The 21,337-nt window shown below is 46.7% G+C and overlaps 1 protein-coding gene across 4 annotated transcripts in view; it reads right to left on the bottom strand.

The window, feature by feature from the left end:
- lrrk1 (leucine-rich repeat kinase 1) overlaps positions 1-21,337 on the bottom strand; it is a 139,487-nt gene that overhangs the window by 102,218 nt on the left and 15,932 nt on the right. For 3 of the 4 annotated variants that reach the window (XM_052040605.1, XM_052040607.1, XM_052040606.1), the window contains exons 3-6: positions 6,933-7,102; positions 4,122-4,293; positions 1,934-2,113; positions 930-1,078 (exon numbers count right to left, since the gene is read on the bottom strand). In XM_052040605.1, the coding sequence (XP_051896565.1) occupies positions 930-1,078; positions 1,934-2,113; positions 4,122-4,293; positions 6,933-7,102 (671 nt within the window). Of the gene's footprint in view, positions 1-929; positions 1,079-1,933; positions 2,114-4,121; positions 4,294-6,932; positions 7,103-15,593; positions 15,733-21,337 lie in introns of those variants that run through there. The other variant, XM_052040608.1, reaches the window with a different exon arrangement.

Here is a 21,337-nt window from a genome sequence, read left to right as displayed (position 1 = left end):
TCACCTTCCAGATAAATAGCTGTAGTTTTTTTTCCATTTCATGAATGTGCACTTTGAGATCAGGGAAGTATATAGCACGGAAAGAAGCCATTCAACATTTCTATGGGAGGCAAAAAAATGGAACCATCGAGGTTCTCCTACTTCTCAGCTCATAATGTGTTGCCTTGTAGGGATTAGGGTTACATACTCTCCACCTACGATAGAGGTCTTTGCCCACTGCTCCCATTCCCCAACTAACCCTCCAGGCAATGTGCTGCAGACCCCACTGCTCTCAGGGTGAAAGAAATTGTCCTCAATTCTTGTCTAATCCTTAAATCCATGTCTTTGGTTATCAACCTTTGTACTGAGGGATATCTTGGGGCAGATGTGAATTTTACCCCCCTTCCTCTCTCACTCCCTGGGGCAGATGTGAATTACACCTCCCTTCCCCTCTCACTCCCTGGGGCAGATGTGAATTACACCCACTTTCCCTCTCACTTCCTGTGGCAAGTGTGAGTTACCCCCTCTGCCCCTACTCCCTGGAGCAAGTGTGAACTGCACCCTCACTCCCTGAGGCAGATGTGAATTACCCCATCTCCCCTCCTCGCTACTGAGATTAGGTGTGAATTACCCCCCTCTCACTCTCTGGGGCATATGTGAATTATCCCATCTCACACTCTGGGGGATATCCCTCTCTCTCTCTCTCTAAGGGACTGAGATTACCACGACCTCTTTGGACTGTTACAGACACAGTAAAACTGTTGAAAGTGTGTCTAAATCCAGAGTTTTCCTAGTGACAGCTTCCCCCAGATTCCTCGCCAAACAGAACGTCCAACTTGAAGAGCAATGGCCCGTCCACTCATCCCTTGATTACTGACAATCATGTCCGGTTAGTTAATCATTAACTTTGTATTTTGTTGCCAGTTAACATCAGAGGAGCGTTGGCTTACCGTTTGTATGGTAGACTCTTCACACTGGCTGCTTGGTTCTGTAAACTGTTTCCTCAGGAGCTGTTTGCTGAGCTGTGGATGATCCATGAGTGTGTATGAGGAGAAGTGGGCTCCATTCTCCAGGAGGAAGGTGGCGATCTCTTCATTCCCTGGAACAGAGGAAACAGTCTCCACCAAAACCATAACTAATTTATTTTGATGCAACTACACTTATTGTGTGCAATTCTGGTTGCCCTGCTACAGGAAGGATGTGGAGGCTTTGGAGAGGGTGCAGAAGAGGTTTACCAGGATGCTACCTGGATTAGAGGGTACAAGCTATAAGGAAGGGTTGGACAACCTTGGGTTGTTTTCTCTGGAGCTTTGCAGGCTGAGGGGAGACCTGATAGAGGTTTATAAAATTACGAGAGGCATAGATAGGGTAAACAATCAGAATCTTTTTCCCAGAAATTTCAAATACTAGAGGACATGCATTTAAGGTGAGAGAGGAAAAGCTTAAAAGAGATGTGTTGGTCAAGTTTTTTTTAAAACACAGAGAGTGGTGGGTGTCTGGAATGCGCTGCCAGGGGTGGTGGTGAAAGCAGATACGATAGAGGCGTTTAAGAGGCTTTTAGGTAGACACATGAATATACAGGGAATGGAGGGATATGGATCATGTGCAGGCAGAAGAGATTTAGTTTAATTTGTCTTTGGCACAGATATCATGGGCTGAAGGGCCTGTTCCTGTACTGTTCCATGTTCTATGTTCTACTGACACTTTTAACAAGCAGCTGCTGGAGGGCAGATGATCCTGGAATTCATTCCATTGCTTCTGATCTGATTATGTTCCATGTTCACCAGCATAAGTAGTTTGCTCCAGCTGAGCGTTCTTTAGCCAATTCGTGCACTCCTTCCTTGGATGTGATTGGAGAGGTTTGTGTGGAGCGCACACACCAAATGGGTCAGGTTGGGAGGATGCTACTGCTCCTGTACTCTGCACACCCTAGGATATGTGAAGACCCACGTACCTGCCTGCATCGCCGCGTACAATGGCTGCCCAGTGATGATAGGATAATTCTGTGACTTCATCCCACAGTTGTTTGCCTCTGCCTTGTATTCAAGCACCAAGAGCTTCACCATAGCCATGTGTCCTTGGCTACAGGCTGCTGCAAGCATCCAGCTCAGCAGGTCCTTGTCTGTGCACGTACCTGTAACAAGCACATTCCTGATGTAGTTAGGGAACAGAAAGATGCAGGCATGATAAAGTCTGCCTCCTGCACTGATCCCACCCTGGAACCATGGAAATTCAAGGACAGAGAGGTATTACATCTTGTCTAGGTGTTGCATTTTAATCAAGGCTCCCTGTTCTACCCACTTCTACCCCTTTGCCTGGGTTATTCACCAACACCCAACTCCCTTTAGTCAGGATTTAATTACCTGCTTCAACAATCCCCTTCAGAAATATTTCTGCCAGCAGAAAATCCATCACAGAACAACCAAACACACAGCAACCTCAGGAGTTATCTTTTGCTCAACTTCTTTTTCTGAAAACCTGGTATTTCCACCTTTTCTTCACCCCCTCAGGGAATCCCACAGCATCATTCAGCCAATGAAGTAGCTGGGAAGTGCAGCCAATGTTGCATTATGCAGAATGTGGAAGCACAGCAAGCTGCCACAAACAACGAGATGTACAACCACTTTATCTGAAAATGATTGAGGGATAAATGTTGACTCTTCATCAAAACATTGCCATTGGCCTCAGAGAGATGTTTAGTGTCTCACCCAAAAGAAGGAATCTCTACCAGTGTAGAACTCACTGCATGGTTGCTTCAGCCTCGGTTGCTGTGCTCCAGTCTCTGACACACAGCACACAGTCTCCTGGTGCCTGATGCTAGTTTCCTCAATGTGAAGTCTCCCCTCCCCCTTCAACATCACCATGCCATCCACAGTAACCTGGGATAACAGGATCTCACATTACCAAGCCAATAGATTCTCCAAAACTCCATCTACATTGGCTCAAAAAGGCACCTCCAATAAAGCTCCTTCTATACTATCCTATACCAATTATACAGAGAGGGGGTTTATCTCAGAATAGATACAGAACAAAGCCCTCACCTCAACTCTACCCCAACATTATCAGAGAATTATAGACATTCACACAACAAAAGGGCCATCCTTTCCAGGTTGGCTAGAAAGGTACATTGAGATTAAACTCACTCTCCAGCTGTAGGTTACATCTTGACCCTGGTACTTTTTCCACAAGGGTTTCTGCCTCCATCAGCCTTTTATACAGTATGATCCAGAATCCCACCACTGAGTGAAAAAACATTTACTTTCTCATCTCTAATTCCTCGAGCAATTTCCTTAAACCTTTGGCCCCTTAGCTAAAGGAAATAGCTCCTTCTTACTACATTTGGGGCACTCACTTCAGGAATGGAGACGGTGTACATGCACCCTTCTACATCGTCAGTGCTGAGGTTGAGAGGGTTGAGAGCTCCAAGTTCCTAGGAGTGAACATCACCAATAGCCTGTCCTGGTCCAATCACGTAGACATCACGGACAAGAAAGCTCACCAGCGCCTCTACTACCTCAGGAGGCTAAAGAAATTTGGCATGTCCCTGTCGACCCTCACCAATTTTTAATCGATACACCATAGAAGGCATCCTATCCGGATGCATCACGGCTTGGTATGGCAACTGCTCTGCTCAGGACCGCAAGAAACTGCAGAGAGTTGTGGACACATCTCAGAACATCACAGAAACCAGCATTCCCTCCATGGACTCTGTCTATACTTTTGCCAGCTCGGTAAAGCAGCCAGCATAATCAAAGACTCCACCCACCCCAGATATTCTCTCTTCTCCCCTCTCCTATCGGGCAGAAGATACAAAAGCCTGAAAGCACGTACCACCAGGCTCAAGGACAGCTTCTACCCCACTATTATAAGACTATTGAATGGTTGGGTCCCTAGTACGATAAGATGAACCCTTGACCTCACAATCTACCTCGTTATGACCTTGCACCTTATTGTCTACCTGCACTGCACTTTCTCTGTAACTGTAACACTTAATTCTGCATTCTGTTATGTTTTACCTTGTGCTACCTCAATGCACTGTGTAATGAATTGATCTGTATGAACGGTATGCAAGACAAGTTTTTCATTGTACCTCGGTACATGTGACTGTAATAAACCAATTCCAATAAGGTACGACTTCTCACCTGACATCGAATTCAGTAACACCTTGACAACCTCCTCGTGACCCTGATGTGCGGCAATGATAGCAGGGTTTTCGTGACTGGGCTCCTTTGACATTTCCACTTGTGCCTCCTGGAGCAGGTACTGAACTATCTCCGAGTCTCCATTTGAGGCAGCAATGGCCAAGAGTTCACACTGGGAAAAGACAGTGGCAGCAGTTAGTCCCACAAACACCAAGCAAGTGGCTGATGCATCAAGCCAGCAGCCTGCTCCCCCATCCCTGCCGTGCCCCTCTTCAGTGTAATGCTCTTTTACTGTTAACCTGTTTTTTCCCCCTCTTGTTTTGCCTTGTCCTCCTTCCCACCCTGCTCCTTGGGAGCCACACAAAGAGAAACAAGTTAGCAAAAATAGTGAAACCTCTCTCAAACTGTACCATGCAGAACTCTGGAAAATCACACTAACACTTGACTTAAACAGCAGCCAGAACCAATGACCCAGAACATACCAAAGGGCCCTTCCTGGGAATCAGTTCATAAGAGTCAGGGACTCATACAGCAGGGAACTAGACCCCCACTGCATCTGTACTGACCATCAAACACTAATCCCATTTTTCATTCTAACCACAACCCTATCAACTGCCCCACACTCTACCACTTTATCTAAAAAGCTGCACGATGGGATGGGATATGGGACAAAACCCACAGGGTCACAGGGACAACGTGCAAACTCCACACAGGCAGCACCAGAGATCAGGAGCTGGTGCAGTGAGGTACCAGCTCTGCCAGTTGTGCTGCCCACCTGCTATTGGGGCCAAGTTCCATGTGCTCTTTTTGTTGGGCCTGATTGATCCTTTAGGGGCTCGAAGCCTGTCACCATGACTACTGACCCCAGAGTCAAACAGTGCAGAAACAGACCCTTCAGCCCACTGAGTCTGTACTGACCATCAGGCACCCATTTACACCAATCGCATTTTATTCTCCCCATACTCCCATCAACTCCTCTCAGATACGACCACTCACCTGCACACCGGGGCAATTTACAGTCGCCAATTAACTACCAAGTCATGCACCTCGGCAGGTGGAAAGAAACCAGAACCCATGAAGGAAACCCATGTAGTCACACAGAGAACATGCAAACTCCATATAGACAGCATCTGAGGTTGGGATCAAACCCAGGTTGCTGGACTTGTAAGGCTCTACCTACTGTCAGGAGGTGAGAGGTCACCGGTTTAAAGGTCAAGCCACATTGCAAATTTGCTAATGCACAAACTGTTCCCTCTGTTCAGTGACAGCTACACCCTAAGACCGGTTAAGGATTATGGTGCTGGTGGTCCCAAACTACTTGATCTGAGCTACAATTCCAACATCAGTTGATAAAGGACAGAGTTATAGGGAGAGGTTGGACAGGCTGACCTTTTTTTCCTTGGAGCACAGGAGACTGTGAGGTGATCTTATAGAGGTGTATAAAATCATGAGGGGCATAGATAGGGTGAAGGCACTCAGTCTTATTCCCAGGGTTGGGGAATCGAGAACTGGTGGGCGTAGGTTTAAGGTGAGAGGGGAATGATTTAATAGGAACTTGAGGGGCAACTCTTTTTTTATTACACAAAGGGTGGAATGTATGTGGAGTGAGTTGTCAGAGGAAGTGGTACAATAACAAATTTAAAAGACAGTTGGACACGTACATGGATAGGGAAGGTTAGAAGTATATGGGCCAAACACAGGCAACTGGGACTAGTTCAGGTAGAAACCTTGGTCAGCATGGACCAGTTGGGCCGAAGGGCCTGTTTCTGTGCTGTATGACTCTACGTCCCAGTCAAGGAATGTCCAATGGCAGAGGAACAGGTTTGTGATTAAGCAGGTGATCCCTCCACGATCCTGAGTCCTCTTGGGCTCTTACCCAGTGGAGATCCCAGAGTCCAGTGTGGCTGCATGGGGCAGGTGGGTGCTGAACTGTTGCAGGGGTAATGAAGCACAGTAACACCTACCACCCACTGGCACTCTGGTGGGATCCGACCAAATGCCACAACAATGGCCAGCACTGGGGAACCTCAGGGTTATTGCCTGGGAGAGCAGAGGCTGGTCACAGGGAGGGCAGTGGAAGCAGAACCTTTGAATATTTGAAAGGCAGAGGAAGATAGATACCTGATAACCAAGGGGGTGAAAGATTACCGGGGGCATGTGGGAATGTGGAGATGAGGTTAGGTTTAGATCAGCAACAACCTTATTAAATGTTAGAGCAGTCTCGAGGGACTGAGTGGCCTACTATTGCTCCTAATTAATATGTACGCTTGTATAGGAATGCAATTGCCCTCTTTAAGAGCCAACTTCTCAGTCCATACTCTTTGCTGCCAGTGGTGTGGGTACACTACATGCAAGGAGGGAGGACCTGACCCACATCTGCTGGGTTCAACACCCCACAGAGCATCAGTGGTAGAACTGCAGCAGCAGGTCTGACGTCAGTCAGCCAGCCCCACCCACTTTTGAAGCTGGCTGAAAGGGATGGATGCAAATGGTGCCCGCTATGTGTTAAATGCGATGAAGACCTGGCATTGTCAACTCCTGTCACATTTGTGTACCTTCCACATTAGCCCTGTCCGACAGGAAACACCACCCATTGCTTGAGGAATCTCCCATTTCATCACAACTATGACTGTATATGGAAGGTGCCCCAACTACACAGAAGACATGACGTGGAAGGCTGTTCACCTGGAGCAGGACGTAGAAGGAGCTACCAATTAGCCTCTTAGCAACACGTTCATGTCTTGCACTCCTCTCTCCTAAATAAACATCCCTTTGTTCTCCACTGGATTACACATGATTTGTGGTTCTTACCTTCTCCACACTGCTGTCAGACTCCTCACAAAACAGCCGGATGAGATGCTGAGCTCGGTCCACCTCCCCAACACTGTAGGCTGCCTGGATGCTCTGCAGGGTTGGGCACTGATCGAAGGCCGGGTTCCCCAGTCCTGACTGCTTGCTCCCCATTGTCTCATCAGCAGTCCCTGTGAACAAAGGCATTGATCAGATCTCTTAGTGAGTGGTAGCAATGGCTGTAACTCATGTCTTCAGACCCAATAGGACAATGCACAAATCAATCCTGTTATGGGTTACAAAGTCCGGGCAACAAATTGCATGGCTCAAGACAAATAATTTTGTGTTCAACATCACAGAATTTTATCAAAAAGATTGGTCATGTAATGTGCTAGCAGCCAACCTCCAGATATTGGCTCCAGGTTATCCATACCCATGCCGGGAGTGTTCCAAGGCACAGTGAGCTCACATAGCCTGTAACCATTGTTCTGCACGAGGTTGTACTGTCCAGGCTTGGCCTGGAAATGGAGTAGTCCATCAGGAGGTCTTAACTGGAGGACTGAGGCCAGCTTCAGCTTCACTTAACAGGTCCTGACCTTGGTCACTGCTGGCAGCTTCACCCTTTGTGTTGGTGAAGCAACACATAAGCCTTTATGTGTTGAGCACCACCAGATATCCTCACTCCTCTCCCCAACTAACCCCACCTCCTCTCCCCAACCCACTCTGTACCCCACAGCATCCAGACCCTCTCCTCTCTCAACCACTTCACCCTGACTCCAACAACCCACCCCACTCTGACCACAATCCAAGCCCTATCCCACCTCACCCTAATCCCAAGCCTCTCCCCAAATAACCCTAGCTTCCAACCACAACAATCTCTCTGACCAGTACATACCCTACTCTCATCTCACCCAAACTTCAATCCTCAATGACACCGACACTGACCATAATCCCCTCCCTCCCTGACTTACCCTCTTCATGACTGATACTACCCCAATCCTTATGATAATCCTAATTCATCTGTCAACAACCTCATCATTTTCCTCTCCCAACTACCTCCCCAAGTGAGTGAGATTGAGTGAGCTCGGGCTTTTCTCCTTGGAGAGGAGGAGGATGAGAGGTGACTTGATAGAGGTGTACAAGCTGATAAGAGGCATAGATCGAGTGGACAGTCAGAGACTTTTCCCCAGGACGACAATGGCTAACACGAGGGGACATAGTTTTAAGGTGATTGGAGGAAGGTATAAGGGGGATGTCAGGGGTAAGTTTTTTTTTAAACACAGAGAGTGGTGGGTGCTTGGAACGCACTGCCGGCAGAGGTTGTGGGCGCAGATACATTAGGGACATTTAAGAGACTCTTAGATGGATACATGAATGATAGAGAAATGGAGGGCTATGTGGGAGGGAAGGGTTAGATAGATCTTACAGCAGGATAAAATGTCAGCACAACATTGTGGGCCAAAGGGCCTGTGCTGTGCTGTGATGTTCTATGTTCAATCTCCATGCCACTGTTCTTTCTCTCCCTAGGATCATCTCTCCTCCTATGCTCATGATCCCTTCTGCTCCGTGACTCTCCTCCTCTCCCCCCCCCCCCCCCCCCCCTCCCGTCAACTGCCACCATGAACCCAACAAAGTGGCCTTCCTCAGCCTTTTGTTGGGCAAGGCTGCTCTATTACACACACAGTGCTTTTGCTCTTGAATCACTGCTGGGGCTTTGCACTAAACTTCCTATCTGCTCCCAACACAGCAACACAAATTTGCATGTGGTGCAATGTTTAGCCCATGATGTTCAGACCCTGTGTGGCACGCTGATACTGCTAGTTTCTTGGCCTTGGGCTTAAATCCAATCAGCTGAATGGGACAGACATTGCCTTTTGGTGAGATTACAACTTTAATGGAGACCAAAGCACAACACGGGATTGCTCAGTAAGCTGGCTCCTGAGTGATAACACCATTGCAAAGAAAGCTTCACCCCTGAGATAGGGAACTGTGGAATCTCAGCTTCAGGAATTGTGGTGACACAAGAAACGGTAGATGCTGGAATCTCAAGCAAATTCCCCTTCTCATTCCCACACGGACCTGTCAGTCCTCGGCCTCCTCCACTGCCAGGGTGAGGCTAAATGCAACTAGAAGAACAGTACCTCATATTCCACCTGGGTGGTCTACAACCCAACGCCATGAACATTGAATTCTCCAATTTCAGTAACCTGCTCCCTCCCTATCTCATTCTCTCTCCTTCTGATCCACCAGGTCCTCCTGAACACCCCCTTCTGTCCAAACCACCCTCCCCCCAGTCCCCTATTACCCAGTTTCTTTCCCCTCCCCCACTTACTCCATCTGCCCATTGCCCACACACTCCTCCCACTAGGTCCCCTATCCCCTCCCACCCCCCCCCCCCACTACACCCATATGCCCGCCATCCCTCCCTTGTACGTCACCTTCCTTTCTTATCAGGTTCCATCATCTGCAGCCCTTTGTGGTCCCCACCTATCACCTCCCAGCCCCTGTCACTATCTCCACCCTCCCCTCCCGACTCCATCTGCCAATCAACCTCTCCTCACCTGGATCTGCCTATCGTTTGCCAGATCTCGCCCCACCCCTGCCCCTCACCTCTTTACACTGGCTCTCTCTCCTTTACTCTTTCAGTCCAGATGAAGGCTCTCGACCTGAAACATTGACTGTCCACTTCCCTCCACAGATGACTGGAGTTCCTCCAGAAGCTCATTTTTTTCTTAGGAAATGTGGTGTACCTTCTGGAGCACGTACCGACCAACTGCCTCTTGTTCAGAAGGTGCTGCCACACCAACTCTTTGGCCCCTACATGCTGCTCTTCAGTGACTGCATTTGAAAGCAGTGATGGTCTCTCAGATGTGTGCTGCCAATACTCAGTTCTACCTCACAGCTGCTTCTCTTGACCGTCTCCGCTTCTGATTTGCCTCATTGCTTGTCCAACACATACAAACATTCACACAAACCTATTAATTGGGAGCAGGAGAAGGCTATTCAGTCCCTCGAGGATGCTCCATCATTTAATGAGGTAATTGCTCCTCAACTCTGCATTCCAATCTATGAATAGTAACCGTTCACCCCCTTGCTTATACTGACCTACCGAATACTGCAAGGCCTGGATAGAGTGGACATGGAGAGGATGTTTCCATTAGTAGGAGAGTCTAGGATCCAAGGACACAGCCTCAGAATAAAAGGGATGTCCCTCTAGAACTGAGATGAGGAGAAATTTCTTCAGCCAGAGGGCGGTGAATCTGTGGAATTCATTGCCACAGAGGGCTGTGGAGTCCAAGTCACTGGGCTGGTTCTCGATTGGTAAAGGGGTTAAGGGTTACAGGGAGAAGGTGGGAGAATGGGGTTAAAAAATGATTGAATGGTGGAGCAGACTCGATGGGCAGAATGGCCTAATTCTGCTCCTATATCTTACGGTTTTATGCTTATCAAGAGTCTAACATCCTTTGTCTTAAAAATATTCAAAGATTCTACCACTCTTTGAGGAAGAGAATTCCAAAGAATCAAGATACTGTCAGAGAAAAAGAAAATCAACTCATATCTACGTTTAATGGGTGACCCTTTATTTTTAAGCAGTGCCCCTTTGATCTAGATTCTCCCACAAGAGGAAATATACTCTCCACAGTTACCCTGCAAGACTCCTCTGGATCTTGTATGCTTCAATTAAGTCCTCTCTTATTCTTTAAACTCCAGTGGATACAAGCCCAGCCTGCCCAACCTTTCTTCATAAGACAACCCAACCATTCCAGTTATTGGTCTAGTAACGAACAATCTGTTGGAAGAACTCAGTGGGTCAAGCAGCATCCGTGGGAGGAAAGGAACTGCCGACGTTTTGAGTCAAAATGCTGCATCAGGACTGAAAGTGGAGAGGTGAGATGGCCAGTACAAGGAGAAGGGGAGTGGTGAGAAAGGATTCTGAGGTGATTGGTGAACTGAGGGGTGTAAGACTGGTTTAGTAAACCTTCACTGCACTGCCTCCAATGCACTTATATCCACCCTTATATAAAGAGACCAATACCATACACAGGACTCCTGATGGTCTCACAAAAATCCTATACAACTGAAAAATAACCTCTCTACTTTTGAATTCAGGTTTAGTAAACCTTCACTGCACTGCCTCCAATGCACTTATATCCACCCTTATATAAAGAGACCAATACCATACACAGGACTCCTGATGGTCTCACAAAAGTCCTATACAACTGAAAAATAATCTCTCTACTTTTGAATTCAATTCCTTTAGAAATAACAGATAACATTTGAAAATCAAAAAACTGCAGATGTTGGAAATCTGAAATATAAACACTCAGCAGGTCAGGCAGCATCTACGGAAAGAGAACAAGGTTAGTGTTTCAGGTTAAAAACCATGAGAACTGGGAAAGACAGAAAGCAAGCTAGTTTTATGTGGCAAAGAAGGTTGGGGGGGGGGGGGATGGATAGCACAAAGGGAATTTATTTGACTGAGTGAGGTCAGGGTTGTCACAGGGATAAGCTTTCCTACCTACTATTGTGTCATCAGCAAAGTTAGCAAGCACAGCTTTAGTGCCTTCATCCAATATGTTTATATCAATTGTAAAATATTGAGGACCCAGCACCGATCGCTATGGCATACCACTCATTACATCATGCTAACCGCAAAAAGACCCACTCATGCCGACCCTCTGTTTCTTTTAAGCCAGTCTATCTTCTATCCATGCTGACACGTTATCCCTTACACCATGAGCTTTTATTTTCTACAACAACCTTCGATGCTGCAATTTTTTAAATGCCTTCTGGAAAAGTTCATGAACCAATTCCCCTTTATCCACAGCACATATCATTTCTTCAAGGAACTCCAATACATTGATCAAGCAGGATTTCCCTTTCACAAAACCACATTGACTTCGCCAATTACTCTACTTTTTTTCTAAGTGTCCTGCTATTATGTCATTGAGAATATCTTCCCTATGCAGACGTTAAGCTAACTAGCCTGTAATTTCTTGCTTCCTGTCTTCAGCACTGAAACAGAACTTTCTCCAAATAAACACTGGGAAGTGCAAATTCTCTGATCTTTGCCACAGATTCCACTTTCCAGCATGTACATCATTTCGTTGCTGGTAGCTGTCTGAGTCTGAACCAAGCTCGTTGCAACCCTGATGTCAAATGACCCTGAAATGACCTTAGATCACTTCTCCTTCTCAGCACCAAGGCCATGCTCCATTACATCATCATCTCCAAGTCCATTGAAAGCCTCATCCCTGCTTTGGTAACCTGCCAAATATAACTCTTCTGACCTCAAACATTGCACTCCACAAAAAGAAACTGTCCCAGTGTTCCCCCAATGGAGAAGCCAAGAGTTTTGTCAGTGGTGCTAAATATGTTGGACTTTAGGGCAGTCCAGATGCTGTGGACATTGTGGCTCCAGTTGACTGGGAGCTCTCAGGTTGCCTGGGAAGTGCTATCGGTGGAAGGACCTTGAGACCTTCAGCACTGATGTTGTTATGGCAACATTTCTGTTGCTGTCACTGTTGCCCATTTTGGGGACCAAGGTGGTGGACATAATGGAGTGTATTAGCCAGTGGTGGTCAGACTAACATATCTTATAAGATATTAGTCACATGCAAATTGAAACACACAGTGAAATGCATCTTTTATGTAGAGTGCTCGGGGTGCAGCCCGCAAGTGTCGCCACACTTCCGGCGCCAACATAGCATGCCCACAACTTCCATACCTGCCATGGTGTGGGAGATGCTGACGTCCCTGCAGTCTTTTGCGCGGATTACGACAAGATCTAACAACTGTCTGTGCATGGGCCAGGATGTCTTGTGCTTATCTATCTGATGAATAAGATGTTGGTTATGGCCAGACCAAGCATTTTGTCAGGAGAAGAACCCTGATAAAGTTAGCCTTCCCATCTTTATCTTTGTCCCATGTGCCCTGTTGGGCCTTTTCCCATCCTGGTGTTGAAAATCTCAAGACAATCAGTCTGTTTCCCTGATTGGAATCCAACTCCTCCTCCTTATCGATAGCTCCATGGTTGAGGCCTATACACTGATAACCACAGGCCATTAGTTCCACATTGCAGTGAGCGAGAGAGCCATGGTACCACTGGGAAGTTGAGACGCCAGCTCATCTTTGGTGGTGAAACCCACCCCATGAAGACAGCATCCCTCTTCCTGTTTGGAAGATATACCTTCCACCTGGTCACCTCTTGTCCGACATGTCTCTCTAAGGACAACCATGCCAGTGTCTGGGACTGTAGACTGTGACGATGGAGTGACACTCAGGCCACTGCTGAGGGTCCTGACATTCCAGATTTGATGAGAATGACCAAGTTTAGGAGTTAATTATCCACCAATGCCACAAGTTCCTGGCTTGGAAGCTCCACTGTTCCCCTAGGGAAAAGAAACAGTTGTACAGGCACCTGAAGTCTGATCTCCGGTAAAAGCCTGTGGGAGGAAAGTGTGCAGGAGTCCCAGTGACTGAGACAAGAGTGGATTCTTCAGTGCTATCAAGACCATCTTTGGCCCAAACACCCATGAGCTCACCCTGCTGAGAGCCAAGACTGAAGTAGAGCTTATCAAGGATGGCTCACACTCAGAGCTGCCGGAGAGAGTTCTTTGAAGAATTCCTCGACTGATTTATTTAGATGTAGGTATCTCTGACTCCATCCCACACACACAGGACCCACCACCAGACAGACAAATGATTGGAAAGACCACATGCCAACTGAGAAACTGAGTCCCTGGAAAGGATGGATTTCAAAACTTGGAGAGGAACTGGCAGAAGTTCATACTGCATCTCCTTCACCTCTGGAGTAGAGTATGTAGCAGGGGATCTCAGAGACACCACAACCATGTCGACCAAGAGGGACTGTGGAGGATCCTTCTTAAATATGGATATGCTCAGAAGTTTGTCTTCAGTCTATGCCTGCTATCAGATGACATAACAATGCTGATTCTAAGCAATGGGTCCTCCATGCACCCAACCCTAGTGCAACCAAACAGGCTGTTTCTTCACTGCAACCTCTTTCTCAATCTTCCTCACCACAATACTGCTCCTCGCTTCCAACAACTAGAATGGAGCTAATCTACAGGATGAATGTGAAACCGTTCGACCTTCATCTCTTCCACTCCAGAACAAAAGGTCACTCCAACCCTGACCAATAAGCACTCAAAAAGGAGCAGCATCCAGGAAGGCACTCAACACCCAGAGTCTCTTCGACGGAAGCACACAGAAGGCAAACAGAAACAGGAAAAGCAGCACAGCACATCCCAAACACCCCCCAGGTGTCAAGTACCACCCGTCCATCCCACACAGGACTCATCATCCACTCAGAACCCACAGAATTGGAGTGTAGATAAGTCATCCTCAACCCCAAGACAGCCTGGCCTTGATTCTTTGCTGATAGTTTCAGTTATAATACTATCCTCTACATATTATTATTAATCATATTGGTTATAACAATGAATCATAACCATTAGATCAATTATAATATTTCTCGCTTGACTGGAGGATTTTTTTTAAATCACAGAAGGACACTGTCAAAGAATGTCTACCAGAGGCAGCTTGGGCTCTGAGGTAAAAACATAGGAATATTCAGCAGTTCAGGCAGTAGCCATAGAAAGAGAAACCGTGGTAACAGTTCTGACAAAGGGTCTTTGATCTAACACACAAAATGCTGGAGGAACTCAGCGAGTCAGGCAATACCTATGGAGAGAAATGGACAAGTCACCTTTTGGGTCGAGGCCCTTCATCAGGATGGATAATTATAAAGACCTCAGTCCTGATGAAGGGTCTCGACCTGAAACTTCAACTGTCCATTTCCCTCCATAGATGCTGCCTGACCCGCTGAGATCCCCCAGCACCTGCAGTCTCTCCTGTGTTGGTCTTTGATCTGAAGTGTTCCCAGCATGTTTTGATTTTGTTTCAGATTTTCAGCAACTGCAGTTCATTTGATCTATAAAAAAATCTGGTCACAATTTCCTATGTTATTTTTGAGGTTTACGGCTGCAATAATTAAGAGTTCCTGTCCTATTGTAACTATTATTAAATCCCTGTCACTGACTGTACGCATGAAAAAAATTTTAAACAGTAAACTGATCCTAAACTTAGACACATTCCTAAACTAAAACGTCCTTAATACGTTTAATAACTTTGGCTTTTGCCTACGAGTGTGGCCTAACAGTAAACATTTGCTGGGAATTTTCCTTCCCAATAGGCAAAGGAATTCAGTCAAGAGCTCAGTGAGCTGAGCATAGCACAGCACTCAACCATCAGAGCCAACAATACAGGTCTATTAATTATTCATCCATTCAAACCCACAGAGACCCTGCTGTAACGTTGCAAAACACATGCGCAACTAAGACTTCCAGTTCACCATTTGTCAGAGTAATGCTTGCATATTTACAAAATACAGAGCAAAGCTCAATGCACATTACAGTTCAAAATTCTGACTGCCTCGATGACAGAGTTATAAAATGAAAGCAACTTTAAACAAGCAATGTCAAATGCCAAAAGAATGCCGAAACCTTACAGTATACACACTATGAATAATAAATTTCATTCAGATTTCTGTCGATGATATTCATTAATTAAGTCAATTCTTGTCCAACTTCAAAATGTCCCCGTTATATTTTCCTTTTATTAATGAGGCTTCTTAGCGCTTTCACAGAGAACACTAACCTTGTCACATTTGTGATTCAGTTCACAAACCCTTCCCTGTATATCCAGATTAACGACGCACGTTACCAGCCAAACTGTACAATATCCATGGTGATCTTTAGCAAGTATTCCTAATATTCATGGATTCTCGGCCTCACACACGAGAACAGATACGATAAGAGCTCCCCCGTGTGCTACTCTGCTGAGTCCCAGCCCACAAGCTCATCACATGTTTACTCTTTGTCTGGAGATGTTGTGGTTATTTCACCTCAGTGCCGATTTCCCATCTATCGTTCTGCGGCTGTGAAACCCAAGCCTCTGCTGCAGTGCAAGGGTAAATGGACTGCGATGAATCTCTTCAGCTTCGTAGTGATCTCTGGCTGCCTCAGATGGAGCAGCAACATTGCGGTGCAGTTCAATCTTCTGTCAGGCCACCTCTGGCTGTGGATTAGGATCCGCAGTAATCAAAGCCCTCAGTCATAATCATTAATTTGAACGAGATGGAGATTGATATGGATATTACAGTTAAGATCAAAGAATCAGACACCAAGAACAAACTGAATCACATCCCCAGGCATCCTGTTTTGGCGCTCAGATATTGTCAGACTCTCTCAGGATCCGAAAGCAAATTTAGAGTACTCTTGGGACTGTTTATCACCCAAACATTACTGAACAATACATCTGCAATCAGGACCAAGTTGGGCTGGATTTTGCTGTTTGAAGAGAATGCTCGACTGGCTATCTGCTTGCTGCCTGAACACAAATAGTCTTCTCTCAGTCATTTCACCAAAACATGTCATCAAATCAAAAATATAAAATGACACATTCACTAGCGCACACACACACATCATTCAAACTGACAACCACATGCAAGTCCCTCTTTATTTCTCCAACTATCTAAGCATCTGCTGAGGCTCTGGTGTTTCTCCCTGTATCTCGGCATTAGAGGGTTATGGTTCTAATCTCACTCCAGAGGTTGCATTACATGAACCTGGCTAATACTGCTGTGCAGTACTGAAGGAGTACTGGTGTATCAGAGGTGCAATCTTTCAAATGAGACATCAATTCCAGGCCCCGTCTGTCTCTCCATTAGCACCATTTTGAGGTAGCACTATCTGACTTATCCCTGGTGTTCCGGTTAACTATCAATGCCCAATGTATATGACTAAAAACAAGTTATTAAGTCAAAAGAAACAAAGGACTGCAAATGGTGGAATCTTGAAGATAGGAAAAGGGGAAGCCCAGTATATTAGGGGGAAAGCAGAGCAGTGATAGGTGGACAAAAGAGGGGAGATGGGGTGGGCACAAAGTGGTGATAGGTAGATGCAGGTAAGAGATAGTGATAGGCAAGTGCGGGGGAGGAGGGGAAAGCAGATCCACTGGGGGATGGGTCAAAGGTATGGAGGCAGGTGCCCCATGGGAGGAGGGGAGGAGAGAGTAATAAAAAAAATAGGTGAGGAGAAAAAGAGAGATAGGCTAGGAAAGGGAAGAAAAGAGGCATGGTGGTGGGGGGTGGGAAAAAGAGGGTGTTGGTTTACTTAAAATGGGAGAATTCGATGTTCATGCTGTTAGGCTGTAAGGTCCCAAGACGGAAAATGAGATGCTGTTCCTCCAGTTTGTGTTTGGACTTCTCCTGGCAGTGGAGGAGGCCGAGGACTGACATATCAGTAATGCAGTGGGAGGGGGAGTAGAAGTGATTGGCAACGGGGAGATGCAGATCGCGGTTACGGATGGAGCGTAGGTGTTCTACGAAATGGTCACCTAGTCTGCCTTTGGTCTCGCCAATGTAGAGGAGGCCACACTTGGAGCACCAAATGCAGTAGATAATATTAAGGCAGGTGCAGGTAAATCTCTGCCTCACCTGAAAGGACTGTTTGGGTCCCTGGATGGAGGTGGTGTAGCAGCAGGTGTTACACCTATGGCGGGGGCAGTGGAAAGACCCCGGGGTGGGAGCGGGATGGGTGGGGAGGGAGGAGTGAACTAGGGAGTTGCGAACTAGGGAGTTGCAGAGAGAGCAGTCCCTGCGAAAGGCTGAAAGGGATGGGGAGGGGAAGATATGCTTGGTGGTGGGGTCCCGTTGGAGATGGTGGAAGTGGCGGAGAATGATGTGTTGAATACATGGGCTGGTGGGATGAAATGTGAGGACAAGGGGGACCCTATCCCTGTTGGGTTTGGGAGGGGTGGGGGTGAGAGCAGAGAGCAAATGGCAGAGATGCAGGTGCGAGCTCTCTCAACCACAGTAAGGGGGAAGCCACAGTTAGTAAAGAAGTTGGACATCTTTGATGTCCTGGAGTGGAAAGCCTCAACCTGGGAGCAGATGTGGCGGAAGCGGAGAAACTGAGAAAAATGGATAGCATCCTTGCAAGAGGTAGGGTGAGAGGTGCTGTAATCAAGGTAGCTGTGGTGTCAGTGGGTTTGTAGATGTCGGTGGATAAAGAATCTCCTGAGATGGAGATGGAGAGATCGAGAAAGGAGAGAGAGGTGTTAGAGATAGTCCAAGTGAATTGGAGAGTTGGGTGAAAATTAATGGCGAAATTTATGAAACTGTTGAGTTCCACACGGATGCAAGACGTGGCACCAATGCAGTCATCGATATAGTGGAGAAAGTTGAGGAATAAGGCCAGAGTAGGCTTGGGACAGAAATCCACATTTTTCTCCACGGATGCTGCCCGGCCTGCTGAGTTCCTCCAGCATCTTTTTTTTCCCCAGTTATTAAATTAATATCACATTGCAGTTTGTCATATTCTTAGAGAGGTACATCACAGAAACAGGCCCTTCAACCCACTGAGTCCATGCCAACCATCATTTTTACACTAATTCTACCCTAAGCTATCTTATTCTCCCCACATTCCCATCAACTGCCCTAGATTCTACCACTCATCTACACAATAGGGGCAATTTAGTGGCCAATTAGCCTCCCAATTTGCACATTTTTGGAATGTGGGAGGAAACCAGATCATCCAGAGGAAACTCGGATGGTCACAGGGAGAACATGCAAACTCCACACAGACAGCGCCTCAGGTCAGGATTGAACCCGGGTCACTGGCGCTGTGAGGCAGAAGCTCGACCAGCTGCACCACTGTGCTGTGCCGTGCCGATGTGGGACATGATACGAGTTTACAGTTGGCAAAAATTATATGTAAAAGTGATTTCACTTCGAAAATATTTCATTGTCTCCAAGCCATTTGGTACATCCAGAAACCATGAAAATTGTGATTTCTTTTCCTTAGTGTATACATAATTTTCTTTCTTTTGCTTTGGAGGAAGTACAGGAAAGCTTCATTGGATAGATTCCTGGCAGGTGGGGTTGTCTTATGAATAAGGTTCACACGGATTGGGCCTGTAGGTGCTGGAGTTAAGGAGAATGAGAGAGAGGTGCTCTTTTTGAGACATAAGAATCTGAGTGACATTGACAACATAGATCTCTCCTGCTGGAGGCAACTTAGACCCTGGAGGCAGAGCATCAGACAGAAATGAGGAGTGTTTTATCAGAGCGAACCTCTAGAAGTCTACAACCAGAGATGTGGAGGGTGAAGTGTAGGTATCTAGGTTATAGGAGTGGGGGAATCAAGGGTTCCAGGATTGATTCTAGGAGGTGAAGTTAAGGCCAACGCGAATGCTGGAGCAGGTTTGAGGGTTGAGTTGACTCTGCTCCCACTTCTTGCCTGGTATTCTTACAGTGATACACTGGGGAACTTGCTGCAGACCACGCAAAAGGAGGGAAGCACTCTACTGGTTTGCATGGTGAGTGTGTCTTCATTATCATGGGATGTATTCAACTGACGCCTTCTACATCCACCCTTCAGCCTCCACTAGGCTATTGTTGTGGATATTAGGCATGCCTTGCACAGGCCCCTCTGGTGCCAGGCATCAATCCACAGGATCGCCAATCCACAAGTAAAAGGCTACTTGCCAAGCACTAATCCAAATTACAGAAAACCAGGGAATGTTAAAGGCAAACAATATTTTAGTGACTCAAAAATAAAACTGATACCTACTGAAGTAATACAAAATAAAAACAGAAAATGCTGAAAACAGTCAGCAGTTCAGACAACATCTGTGGAGAGAAAAACATAATTAATGTTTCAGATCTATAACTTTTCATCAGAAGAGTTCTACTGAAGAATCACTGACCTGAAACGTTAACCCTATTTCTCTCCCCCCAGATGCTGCCTGACCTGCTGAGTGTTTCCAGCATTTCCTGTATTTTTTTTTATTTCAGATTTCCAGCATCTGCAACTGTTTGCTTTTCCATTTAAAATGTGCACTGCTTTTCTATTTCTCTTTACCAGTCTTTCATTTAGCTTTATCCATCCATTGACTATAGGTGTCACTGACAGGCCAGCACTTACTGCCCGTCCCTAACTGCCCTCGTCCCTGTTGCACTCCATGTGGTGAAGGCAGCAACACCTTGCTGTGGGATGGGGACCTCCAGCTGTTCCCAGCACCTGCAGGTCAGGATAGCGTTCAACTGGGAGGGGAACTTACAGACACTGGATGATACAGGCCTTTCACAATATGTCTACAACTTCCTGTTTATAAGCTGCACTTCCATACTTGTTAAATTCTAGAGGCAGTAAGTTATACTGCGGGGTGGGATAGACAATTCATCTCTTATACATTCTCAGAGTTCTACACTGTTTGTGAGATCAGGGTGTCTCTGATAATATATGAGAATGTTATACTGGCCCCGGGAATACAGGGGCTGTTTGGTACAGTTGAGGAGCTGTAGTCAGGCTAGGGTTGGCCCCTCATTGTCCCAGTCTGTGGGCCAGGGCTGGCCTCTCTATATCCCAGTGGGAGAAGGCCAGGTCTGGCTCCACCTTGTCCCAGTGGGAGAGGGCCAAGGCTGGTCCCTCCTTGCAAGCTGCACCAGGTTGCTTCTAAAGGTACACTGCACGGAGCATGCAAACTCTTTCTAAAATATAAAACAGGACTGGGATAAAGTAAGGAAGAAAGGCAGAGCTAATGCCCATACTGTGTGCGCACATCAGGACAAGCCTAACAGTCAGGCCTGGTTGGTTGGAAGATTTACCGGTAATCACAACAGCACAGCATCATTAAATGTTCCTTTGCAATTTGGATTCAAAAGTTTTTTTTAAATCAGGTAAAGGATGGTTGCTGGCACAATTAGCAACAGAGATTACACAGACTACCTCCACCTCGCAAGTCCACTGATGGAAACCGATCACTCACACACAGTTGCTCGGACAAAGCCAGGGCTCCTCCACAATTGCCCAGGCTCCACACTGAGGATCTGGGTCGGACTTTCCCCTGGGTGAGGGCAGGGATTGGGATTGGCCTTTCCCAAATGTTGTAAATGTGGAAAAGGCTATTTTCCCATGAAAGGTGGGATTCCTACATCTTAGTCCACAGAGGAGGAAGGGATGGGGAATGGTCCCACTTCCACAGGGGGTGGGGGGGGTGGGGGTCGGGGGGAGGGGAATGCAGGCGAAATGGGACCAGCTTGGATGGGCATCTTGGTTGGCATGGATGCATTGAGCTGAACGGCCTGTTTCTGTGCTGTATTACTCTCTAGTTCTCTGATTGGCAAAACTCCCACTCCACAGAGGGAAAAGGATGGGGACTTTCCTTGTTTGAGTGCCTGTACAGGGAGTGGCACACTGCTGTCACCTACAGGTACTGCCCACTCCTGTTTACATCCTCTCTCACAGGTTTGATTCAGGCCTATATCTGGACAATCCCTCCATCCACAATCTGCTCCTTTGTGCTTTGGTTCTAATGTATTCATCAGCCCCTTTATA

The sequence above is a fragment of the Pristis pectinata genome, chromosome 28 (genome assembly GCF_009764475.1).
Source record: "Pristis pectinata isolate sPriPec2 chromosome 28, sPriPec2.1.pri, whole genome shotgun sequence".
Taxonomy (NCBI): domain Eukaryota; kingdom Metazoa; phylum Chordata; class Chondrichthyes; order Rhinopristiformes; family Pristidae; genus Pristis; species Pristis pectinata.
Note: the sequence above shows the minus strand (reverse complement) of the source record. Positions and strands in the feature narration are given on the sequence as shown.